Source organism: Haliotis asinina, chromosome 15, assembly GCF_037392515.1.
Source record: "Haliotis asinina isolate JCU_RB_2024 chromosome 15, JCU_Hal_asi_v2, whole genome shotgun sequence".
NCBI classification, from domain to species: Eukaryota; Metazoa; Mollusca; class Gastropoda; order Lepetellida; family Haliotidae; genus Haliotis; species Haliotis asinina.
Window position 1 is genome coordinate 20,924,378 of NC_090294.1, and position 12,797 is coordinate 20,937,174.

The following is a 12,797-nucleotide window of genomic DNA, read 5'->3' on the forward strand; positions in this document are numbered from 1 at the left end:
TTGTGTCCGAAATGCCTTGAATATCATGATTGCTATTGGGGGGTTAATTACACCAGAATGATTCATATATGTGAAAGTGTCAACAGCTATGACGTTCATACAGTTATGTTTGACGTTGAAGAATGCAGCCGAGTGTGATACACATGACTACACCTTAGTGGTTGACGTAAGGAAATCGGAAAACGTGTTGTATGACCTGATATAGGTATATAGATTTTTGTGATCAGAGCCCATCCTGTAGGACACGAGTGAATGAGTGAGTCTAGTTGAAAGCCGCTTTTAGCAATATACCAGCAATATCACGGCGGGGGGCACCAAACGCACGCACGCACGCACACGCAATCACAGACACACATCCATGCAGCCATGTAAACATACACACACACACACATACACACACACACATACATACATACATACATACATACATACATACATACATACATACATACATACATACATACATACATACATACATACATACATACATACATACATGCATACATACATACATACATGCATACACCCATGCATCCATCCATGTAAACATACATACACACACAACACAGAGAGAGAGACAGAGAGAGACAGAGAGAGAGAGAAAGTGCGTTTGTATATGTGTTTCTCTATGTGTGTAAATGTGTGTAACTCGCGCATGTGCGTGCATTTCTGTGAGAATCTCTAATAATATTTGTTAATAGATGTTAATATGAGAGCGTGGAGGAGTGGGGGGAGGATAGATGTAGGGGAATGGGGGACTGTGTCTCTGAGTGCTTGAGGGTGTACATGTATTTGAAATTGTGCTGGTGTGTGTTTCGTTTTGTGTGAACGAGTGAGTACGGAGTTTTTAGAAAACAATTGCTTTAACCCATCGGTGTAACGAACTGACGCAGTCACCACAAGGATGTGCATGTTCATCAAAAGCACACACAGGGAAGTATTTGGATTAAAGAGTTTGTAAATTAATAAATAATTCTCTCATTCTCTTCTGTATTCATCTTTGAAATATGGTAGTTTACATATAGTACATAATCTGTCATTTCTAGTGTTTCCATTAAACCTGCCGTCTAGTTTTCGTTGGAAGAATACATCACAGAGAGACGAATGTGATAGACAGAAAGGGAATGTCCGAACACTGATCACGTTGAGCCCGACGTCAAAATGTAAATACGAAATGAAAACTAATAGATTACAAGGTATATATATAGCAAAACTTGTTAATCATAAACATGACGAGTTTTTATTTTTTTCACGGATTATTGGAAGAATAAATGTCGCAACGTGACATATGTGATAGACTGAAGGGGATTGTCCGAACACAGATCACGTTGAACCCGACTACAAACACTGTCGTCCTGTTGCTACAGATCAGCTGTGTGAAAAACATAAAGGGAAGACTTCTCAGTTATCATTTGCACAGGACGCTTGGGATCGGCACGGTACAAGCCTCCACAACTATTTTACGACAATATGTAATGTTGTCAACTTGGACAAAAAAGTTATTTCATCATATTCAGATCGTTACAAACATATCCCTATCTCCACGTGTATTCCTTGCTTGTGAACTTTGACCATAGGTCAGCCACAAAAATGTTACAACTGTAATCCTACATTTTAATATCGTTGCCATGGTAATACCGTCCTGGGACATCCCGTGTTTTCTTAGAGTAACGACTATCAGCTGGCATCACGTGATTGCTAATCTGGGTTGTCACGTGGTAGCGGGGGAAAAGTGGGATTACATTGTTTTAAAATCTTGGACATCAACTGACTGGGAGAGCGGGACTAATTTGAGGGAAGGATGGATGCTAAAATGAGTATGGTCATTTTTCTCGTGCTCCTTGTGCAGACATGTAAGTATTAAACCCACATTGTGAGGGATCAATACCATCACCTTAATTGACGCTACGTTTTACGCTAGTCTACTGTTGGATCCATTCGAAGGGTGTGATCGATCATTGAACTCGTAATTTCTGTACTGATGAATATTGCGTGAAATGTTTTGTAATGGAAGGTGTATTTCGGTGGGTGTCTATTGTGGGGTTATGAAAGACGTTCTAGTTCCAGAAAAACATAATTGGTGTTTCTAATGGCTGAATCTTTCAACAATGATTTCATAGACAACGAATTCTATTTGGTGGATCTGAGACCATATATCGGTATATGGTCTCTGGTTGGATGGAACGGGTGGTTGGATAGTCTAGTGTTAGATCTAAATACCGGAAGAAGTACCCTTCAGTATTGAAACCCTCCTTTAAAAGGCTGGAATTCTGAAAGCAACGTGATGGTCATACTTGATGTATTCCACTCCCCACATGGGCACATTACGTGGAGCTCATTTCTGGTTACCCCCCTCCGTGAAATTGCTGGAATGTTGCTAAAAGCACAGTGGTCTTCATGTTTGTCGTTTTCCACTACTCACGTGAGCACACTGTGTGAAGCACATTTCTGGTATCAGTGCTGCAGGAATATTGCTAAAAGCGGTGTAAAACCACACTCACTTACTCACCTTTCCTTGACCATGTTCTAGACTGCTTCAATGTGAGATGTCCGAACGGGTTTATCGCCAATGGCAACACCTGTTACAAGTTCGTCAATTGGCAAGCTTCGTGGCCAGAAGCAAAGGTAACGTAAAACAAATACACAAGATACCAGTGTTACGTTGAACATCTATCCGTGAAGATCCGGGTTAGAATTTGTCTTCAGGTACCCATGATTGTCGAAAGATGTCATGATGTCATTTACTGGATTGTCTAGTCCAGACTCCATTATGTACTGACCGACGCCGTAGAGCCGTAATATTGTTGAGTGTGTCATTAAGTGTCTGGAGTACATTATGAACGGTTGCTGAAGGAATGTCAGCATTTGATACAACAAAACTGAGTGTTAATCAAAGATATCTAAATTAGCTAATGTTTATTGAAAACAAGCGGTATAGTTTGCTGCCATTATTTGTCCATTATCGTTTTAGACCTTTCTGTGTAATGTATAGAATGCATGATTTGTCGCAGTAATCTGACAACATTTAAACCTTTCGACGATGTAGCCACCGTAGAGTGGACAATATAGTGTAAGTCATATTGCAATCAACACTGGAGAACGACGCCTTAACCCCGTGATGTTATCCTAAGATCAAGTGCTATGTGTGTCTCTCTGCGTCTATGTGTGTCTTCGCCTGTGTGCGTGTCTTTGCATGTATGTGTCTGTATGCGTGTGTCTGTATGCGTGCCTGTGCATGTATGCATGTGTGTTTGTGTCTGTGCATGTGAGTCTGAATGCGCGTGCATTTGCGTCTGTGTATCTGTGTTTGTGCATGCGTGTCTGTATGCATGTGTCTGTGCATTTTTGTCTGTGTCTGTATGCATGTGTCTGTGTATATATGCATGTGCCTGTGCATGTGTGTCTGTCTGGAAGCGCGTGTCTGTGCATGTGTGTCTCTATGTCTGTGTGCGTGTCTGTGCATGTGTGTATATCAGTGTCTGTGAGTACCTGTGTCCGTGTGTATGTCACACACTCACAGCTATTACTGCTACACACAGACATTGCATTGAACTGTTCGTGATGAACTCACACATTGGACACACAACGTCATGAAAAACAATACAATAGGAGTTTGTGGTCTTGGTTTAAGCGTTTAATACATGCAGCAAAGCAACCTCTTTGTAGAGTTTTTTAGTCGACAAGAAACTTCAAGAGGACATTGTGTTTTAAATACCTATAATAACGAATTATCACGTTGTGTATCCCACTCCGAATAAACCATTGTTGTGGGTTTTATGATTACGCAATAGAATAACAATCACTGAAGTGATAAACAATCTCTCCCGAAGCAAATTAGTAATTCCTTAAATATTATGATGAAAATGTTTCAAGTAGCTTCTGAATTGTGTCGTTATATTTCCCAGCCTCCGAATATCCTCCTACAGTTTTTCTGCTTTATTATTGGCGCGTTGCAGTTGTAAAATGTTTGCCGTTTGCCTTGTGAATGTTGGCGACTGGATTAGTCTGAGCCTAAAGCAAAACTACATATAACACTCTTGTCAACACAGCTGATGCCCTGTCCTCTTTCTTTAGGAGATGAATATTGACTGTTTTGTTTTTAAAGAAATCTCTTAAATTTGCTGAAAGAACGGAGATGGCTTGCATAAGAAAATTATTGGATTTGAATCATACCTTGTTTGATGCCATCGGAGAACCATCCGCATGATGGCATCAGTACTAATGTTTTTAGTTTGATCTTGCTCTTTCGGAATCGGAAAAACAAATTCCTATCTTTGATCATTTGAATTTACATTATGATCGTTATCTACACAGAGGATGCTACTGCTAGACAACCTTCCGTGTAGAACCATTTGTATTAAACGACTTAACAATTTGGTATCAAACGAGAGAAAGCGAGTTTGATATTAAATCTTTCACGAGTTTTATAAACACGTTATTTTAAGGAAGCGAGTTTAGTATTCTGTTCATTACTCTCCAACATTGCAGATTTATTAAACAACGATATCTTCAATGGGTGAATAATGAATGTTTGAAATATGCATTATTGCCATTATAAGTATGGCAATATTTTACCGAGAAACAAAATATATACATGAACTCAATATTATTTGCTGAAATTGCTATGAAAACATGACATCTGAGCCTGACACTGTAGGGAAGCTTTTCGTTTGAGGTACAAGCGAGCAGTGCCTCTGACGACTGCTGACATCCTGACAAGCAAAAGTCAGCTTGAAAATGAGTGGCAAAGTAATGCCTCACACTCTGGAACTGGAACAGGTAACAGGCAGACAGCAGATACCCCCAGTCCGAAACCTATTAAATTAATCAAGTTTTGTACCCTTTCAAACTACTCATATCAGCATATGTACTTGACAACTGTGTCTTATAATATGTTGTCACCTTGTTGTCACCCTGCTTGTTGCTACAGGTGATGTGTGACGTCATGGATGCGCACCTGCTGGAAATAGACTCGCCCTGGGAAGAACAGTTCATTCTAGAGAGCCTCGACTATCTTGAAAGTGCGTTGGATTTTAGATTTTGTTCTGTTTGTATCGGGTGTCCGTTGTTTCACATTGTTATACAGAATTACCAACAACTATATGATTATGTATATTAGACTTTATCAGGGAATTAAACAAAACATAACTCTATGAAATCTAATGTTTCAAGGCTCAGCATAGCACAAAGGAATTTGTAGAATTTGTGCAGCAATAGTCTAGCAATAACACGCCAAGGGACGAAAGAAATGGGCTTCACACATTGTACCCATGTGGGGAATCGAACCTGGGTCTTCGGCATGACCATTAGGTAACCCCACGTCCCTTTAATTTAAAGACGAAACTGTATTTCATCTTTGTTGAATAATGTGGAATACGCCCTTATGCTACCGATTGCTCTGGTTGCAACCGAGTCGGGAATTCAGATATATCATCCGGATAGTCTCGGGGGAAAAACAATAACAAATGCAACAACCAGTCCCAGGGAATTGCTCTAGATCCGAGATCTTTCAGTGATCGCGGGGCATTTAAGAAAGAAAAGTGTCATGAATTTCTTCCGCTTATCGACAATGACAGAACTAGTTGATTGTCTGCCACAGTGCCACAATAGTATGCGCAGAATCCTTCACCTTATGCGAAAAATGGTTAGTTTCGCCTCCTGCTCGTTACCGGTCAGTAATGTTCTCAACACCATTCAAAAGTTCAAAATAAGTGTCAGTTTCTCTTTTATCGAACTACAGAATAACTAGATGGACACTTTTCATACTCCCCAGTCATTCACTTGTAGCATATTGTTTCACAGTGAGTGAGTGAGTGAGTGAGCATAATTTTACGCCGCAATCAGCAATTTTCCAGCTATATGGTGGCTGTCTGTAAATAATCGAGTCTGGACCACACAGTCCAGTGACCAAAAGCATAAACATCGATCTGCGTAATTGGGAACCGATGACATGAGTCAACCAAGTCAGCGAGTCTGACCACCCTATCCCGTTAGTCACCTCTTACGACAAGCACAGTCGCCTTGTATGGCAAGCATGGGTTGCTGAAGGCCTACTGTACCCTGAAACTTCACGGGTTTTGTTTCACAGAACAATATTTGAAGCACAGTTGAAGCCCATAAGAGCAATGTATTCAGATTTCATCATAAACAAATTTGTTTCTGTCTGGTCACGTGAGATGTAAACCAGTCGTAGTAGGGTTGAAATGCTGAAACATATCTGATCATCGAATCTTTTTGGCGGAAAAAAAGTTTTGTCAGCGAAATGTTATGTAATGTCTTGTGGTTTCAGATGAAATTTCCGGAGGCTCCTTGTGGATCGGAGCCACAGACATCGTCAATGAGAATCAATGGGTTTGGATGACGAGCGGTAGGCGGGTTAGCTACCAGAACTGGAAGAGGGAAGAACCGGAAGCCATGATGAAAGTTCATGGTCATTGCCTCGCTGTCACTCCCAAACCGATGTTCACTTGGGAAGAGATACCCTGCAGACGGGAACTGGACTTTATTTGTGAAATGAAGTAGGTTTAATTTATTATTCAATCACGAATCAATAAAATAGCAGATCCTGATTGGTTTTCCAGAAAAATCTAAAATCCGTCAATTTAGTAAACACGTCTCTGATTTTCAAACCACTAGGTTACGTAGGTACATTTCCTAGATGAATTATTGTTTTGTGTGATAAAACAAAACGTGAATCTCACTGAACCGAACCCTTCAAGATCGATTTTAGAAAATATATTCACCAACTCACACTTGTCGTAAAAGACGACCAAGGGATCGTCGGGAGTGGCATACCAGTGGCATAGATCAGGTGAACGCAATCACCGGATAGACTGGTCTGACTCGATTATTTGAGGACTCACGTCACATTTCTAAATTACTGCTGAGTGTGGTGTCACAAAACAAACAAACTTGTAATTGTACTTTAGTTAGCAGTTTAATTCATGTAGTTCGCTCCATTAGTCCACATTCTGGTAAAGGTGTAAACATATTCAGCTAATGTCTTGGAGAATATCTTAAAGCAAACTAAATAAGAAAGATATTGTCTCAGAATTGAATTGAATCCATGCATGATGCCCAATGCTTTTTGTCTTTCAGTATGGACTAAGATACGACACGTCGTCTTGGCTCAACCATATCAGTTAATATACGGGTCGTGCCACATCTGCTGCGGTTTTATTAGAAGGATTTGATCATTTTTGTTTTCATGTCCAGTAGTTTTCCCACAACCAAATTTCTGTACTTGAAAGTTTGAAAGTTCCAAGAATGAAACAAATGTGATTAAACACAAATCAACCATTTCATTTTCGGGTACTTCTTGTCCCTGATGATAGAGAGTGTGTTTGGTTTGTCGTCGCTTGAGACAGAGTATTGTACTTCTAGATTTTTGGACAGGTAAGCTTAAACTCTTTCCCTTTCTCTCTGTACTTCATGCCCTAGATGAGCGATGGGGTAGCCTCGTGGTTAGAGCGTTGACTCGTCACTCTGAAGATCCGGGCTCGATTCCCCACATGGGTACAACGTGAGAAGCCTATTTCTGGTGTCCCCGCTGGAATATTGCTAAAGACGGCTTTACACCAAACTCACTCTTTCATGTCTTACAGGATGGGTTCTGATCACACAAAAAACTATATCAGGGCATACTACACGTTTTCCGATTTCCTTACGTCAGCCACTAAGGTGTAGTCATGTTTATCACATTCGGTTGCATTCTTCAACGTCAAACAGAACTGAACGTCATAGCTCTTGATACTTTCGTCACATATGTGAATCATTCTGCTTTAAATAACCCCTAAATTGGTAAAATAGACACTGAACGTATCTCGGGTATATAAGAAACAACAAGCTGTGTTGTTATCTGAAATTAAATGTACAGGTTACATCTCACGAACTATCCTAGTTCCAACTTCTGGATTATAGGAAAATGTCCGTTTTCGTTCATATAGACGAGAACCAGTTGAACTTGGTATGGTAAATATCCCAGAATTCTTCACAGGCCCTCGTGTCATTGCAAGGATTGAAGATTTTTTTTTTTTTTTTTAAATTTGAGATGACCTCCGACTTGAAACGCTACACAATATAATATATCTTTATATATTTTTAGTTTGTATATATATTTACTCCTTGCAATGACTCGGGGGCCTGTGAGTTTCTTCTGTGGATTGCTAGAAATTGTACGTTCTCGCTGATTTCTATGAGAACCAGTCAAGGTGGTATGATCCCGTATCCCAGTTTTCTACTGTGGATTATTGGAAAATGTACATCCTCGTTGATTTCCACAAGAACCAATCAAGCTGCAGCTATATATATCACGTGTAAAGCCAAATGAGACCAGTACATCCCTACCCCGACGGAATCCCCCTCAGAACGTTGTTTATAGCGATGACATGATATAACCTTCCTCTGCGGGACCTCGAAAGAACATGTGGCAAACTGAGCTTCATTTAGCACAGAGGCTACACAACATGACCCATCGTGCCCAACGTTCGAATCGACACCTACCCCAGCTCATGTTACATAGAGAGGGATTACCCTAACCCTTGACTTTATTGCGAAAAGGGTTGGGCGGAAAAGAATGCTTTGGTTCAGGACGATGGGTAACTGTGAGAAAGGATAAAACTCGAGTAGCATGAAAAGAAAGAAATTACTTCTCATATAATTTCCCTCTAGAAATGTACGTTCCAGTAATGTTACTGCCAAACGATTTCAGCAGCCGCTGAATCAGTTGCAAGAGGGGAGTCATAGAATTAGTTCACATGCTATTCACACGAGATGGATTTGGGTTTGACAAGCGAAAACTGACAATCCTAGGCCATTCCACCTCCTCTCAAAACACATCTTCGGCGTGACGAGCGAACGCTTAACCACAAGGCTAACCCACCGCCCTGATTTTCCGGAAAGGTCGAAATGAATATATAGTAATGGTATATACTGTCCGTGGTGAAATAGCATTAGTACCCGAGAATACCTTGATACTAGTGTTAACACACTGGTCGGTGGTCATTTGTCATTAAAGACCACGGTGACCAATATCCAAACTATTTGACGCTGCAGATAACTGAGTTTGAGCAAAGGAGCCACTGATTGTATGAGCACACAACGTCTGGGCACGATTATACATGTAAACCTCTTACCATTGCCTACAGTAGGTACCTAGGTTGGTACCTAAGTTGGTACCTAAGTTGGTACCTAAGTTGGTACCTGGTGGGATCTTTGACATCAAATTACTAGACCTGGTGAGTTTCCTGTCATTCTAAACGAACGTTCCTCTTCGCGGCAATTTGCAGCACCTTGGCTACCTACTTCAGACAACAACAGGAGAGGGTAGATCTGTTTGAAGGTATTACTATTTCATATAACTACGCACACTTTTCCATACCTGAACGATCTGCAAGTCGAATAGTCCACAGCCTTGTTTTTCCGTTATCTCACCCACACTTTCAGTCTTCTAAAGAAACTGAGGGCAGTGTTTTTTTTCTCACAGAACGTATTTCCGTTACAGCTATTCCAGTGTTCTGTGATGAATGTCACTAAAATTCTTGAGACCTGCATCAAAAACGCGTCAAATGCAGGGGTTTAAAAATCCCATCGCCCGACGCACGGGACAAGTCAGTTTTCATTTCGGGCAAGCAAATAATAGTATCCAACTTGTCCATGGACTACTAGATAATTTCCACTTATGGTTTCAAACTGCAAATAATCTTGGATTTCATTTCATATATGCTCATAATGTAGCTATTAGATTTCGCAATAATAATTTAGTACAGCGAGTAGATAGTGAAATTATCACGCTTCGACAAATAGCCAAACATCAAGCATTGTGACATAAAATCAGGGCAAGAGGAAAATTAGTCAGGACAAGTTACTTTGATGACATATTTTCAACATATTTTTGAACCCTGACATGGTCAACGGTTTATTTGGTTACTTTTTCAAATGTCAGTTCCAGATCGAACCTTTGAAAGGAATACGTTCTTTATTAACTTCAAAAAGAACAAATCTCATTCATCTTGTGTTCTTGAGACAAGTGGCTTCAGACTGAATGCTAAGCTATTCCCAAAATTTCAGATACGTGCTTCTGATCTGAAGTTCAACTAACAGACTTTTTTCATTTTTCTTTGCTTGTCTCTGGGAGTATACAACATTGTTATGTTCAACGATCAAAACAAGTATACGTGTCCTCTTAATATAGAAACCTTAATGGAAACAATTATGTGAATTCTGACTGAGAACTTCCAACCCAGTGAGGATAAAAGGCTTGGGATGCTGGGGTCAAACGGCAGCAAATTCACCACTCGGTCCTGAAGCCTATGTGTAATTGCATACTGCAGTCTCAGAGAAGTCAGTGAAAACGATGTATTTAGACCTTTTTGTTTGATTTTAACTTTCATATTTTTACCAACTCAGTTTTTAATCACCTTTGTCATGAGATCGTGACAGGAGTTATAAAGTGAGTGAGTGAGTTTGGTTTTACAACGCTTTTAAAAATATTACCTGGCGGGTGACACCAGAAATATGCTTCACACATTGTACCTATGTGGGGAATCGAAAATCGGGTTTTCGGAGTGACTAGCGAACGCTTTAACCACCAGGCTACCCCACAGCCCTAGGAGTAATAGATGCGCGAGTCTCACGCCAATGGCGTGAGATTTGGCAGGTATGCATATTTAAAGTTTCGCGATATTCCAGGTTTGCCTGAACAGTTACGACAGCTTGAATTTCAGTGAAGCTCTATGGCTGCCGGAATGATATGAGAGGAGTACACAAATGAAGCCATAGTCCGCCAAGGACTCAGTCACGCGAGGCTTCTGTTGTGATATGAGCATTAACCAGTTCATTAAACGACTTCTTCAGAAATAAGATATTATTTTGGGACGAGGTCGTCCATACTTCCGATTCGCTGAGGACATGGAACGGTATGGACGTGCATGTGTTGACAAGCATGTACACTTACATTTCACTGATATATGTGATCATATCTAGAATTATCTGATTCACGAGAAGCAAGTTGGCAACAGAAACAACACGGTTGTCACTACTGTCAGTAATGGGATTGAGTTATTCGACTTTAGGACAGCACGTGGGTTGGATTGGACAGGGGTGTAAGGTGTCAATAAACCTGGGCCTATATTTTCGCAGCTCTCTTAGCGCTAAGATAGTTGTAAGGGCCATGTATTAGCATTAAGTTACGACTTTCTCAGAGCTAAGAGAGCTTTGAAAATCTACAGACCTTTGCCATGTATATTCGGACACTTGACTATTTCCATAGACTTACATGTTAATTTAGTGTAGCATACATAATTTTCATTAATGTGATTTTCACAAGATCCAAGTCAGATTTTGCTCGTTTGTGAGGAATTATCTTACCCACAATCATATAATTCTAATTTAATTTTCTGTCATTTATTTATCGAATGGCACCAAGTTGATCAACATATGCACAGTTCCGATTACGATTGTGCATTGTGGAAGCAAACGTTAGTTGATAGATGTGATGTCATTAGTTAAATAGTGGTCGGTAAACTGAACTGAAATTATGTGTACAAAGCAGAGATGATTTCACATTTGTTTGTCATATTTTACAAAGATCCATCTTGAACTCGCTTCATTAAAATTAGTTATTCTACACAGAAATAACATGTAAGTCAATGGAAATTACGTCGGAATATAGCTGGTACGGCCTGTAGTCCTTGATACATATGCGATCATATGGATCTTGACTTAGTTTCACGCTGCACAAAACAATATTCTAGCTATATGGCGTCAGTGAGTAAACTATCGAGTCTGGACCACACAATCCAGTGATCGCCAGCATAAGTATCAATCTACGCATTTGGGAACCGATGACATGTGTCAACCAAATCAGCGAGTCTGACCAGGCGATCCCGTTATAGTAACCACTTGGTGAAGATGAATGTCAGTAATCCTGGTACAAGTCTACACCACATGTGATGGTAGTTGTGCAAGCGTAGCATTCTTAAAGACATCTTTAATACGCTACAATCGCAAAACAATTGGGCAAAAAATATGTCAAAATGCTCTCATTATGTAAATGTCTCACGAGTTAGTTAAAGCAGACTGGTCATCTTTAGAAAAAAATCAACACTTGATCAGTTAATAGACACACGACTGTTTTGATTAAATTAGGGGAGTGAATGGAAATTGATGGGCAAATAAGTTTGCTGACAAAGTGTTTTACACACTGCTGTAAATCTTACTGGGTCCTCAGTTGCCTATTCGGATTGTTGCAATAGGATGTGGAAAATCCATAAAAGATTCAACATTTTGCAGGGCGAATAAAAATCCTACTTTGATTTCCATTCCCCAGTAATGATCTGTAAACTTCAAACTATTTGACACTGTAAGTGATCAGGTTTGAGCAAAGGAGCCACTGGTTTATCAGCAAAACCATGTCTAGCTAAAAACAACCACAATAAGTTGTTGTTTCCTAAAAGTTTATTGAAATATAAAAATATAGTCAGTTATAATGGTTTTCATGAAATGACATGAAAGAATATTGTAAAATCATAAGTTTTGCATCCTGTGAATATCAACCATCATTGTGAGCACTGTTGACTTGAACTTGGTGTCATGATCACATAGCCATGCTTCAGTCTGCAAGTATGTTCACAATGTAGCAGCTACAGTTTACAATACAGTCAGTCACTGAGTGAGTTTAGTTCCACGCTGCTTTTATCAGTGTATGAACTATGCCAAAACCCCTGCCAGACATCTGGGTAGGTAATTTCAAAATATTCAAATACACATCCAGCCCCACTAGACACATAAGCATACAG

The 12,797-nt window shown here is 39.9% G+C and overlaps 1 protein-coding gene across 1 annotated transcript; it reads left to right on the top strand.

The window, feature by feature from the left end:
- The first annotated feature begins 1,759 nt into the window (after positions 1-1,759).
- Positions 1,760-7,304, top strand: LOC137266414 (perlucin-like). The gene is made up of 5 exons (XM_067801908.1): positions 1,760-1,853; positions 2,531-2,625; positions 4,931-5,021; positions 6,290-6,518; positions 7,099-7,304. Exons 1-5 carry the CDS (start codon positions 1,802-1,804, stop codon positions 7,106-7,108), a joined length of 477 nt encoding a protein of 158 aa, XP_067658009.1. The 5' UTR covers positions 1,760-1,801; the 3' UTR covers positions 7,109-7,304.
- Positions 7,305-12,797: the final 5,493 nt, after the last annotated feature.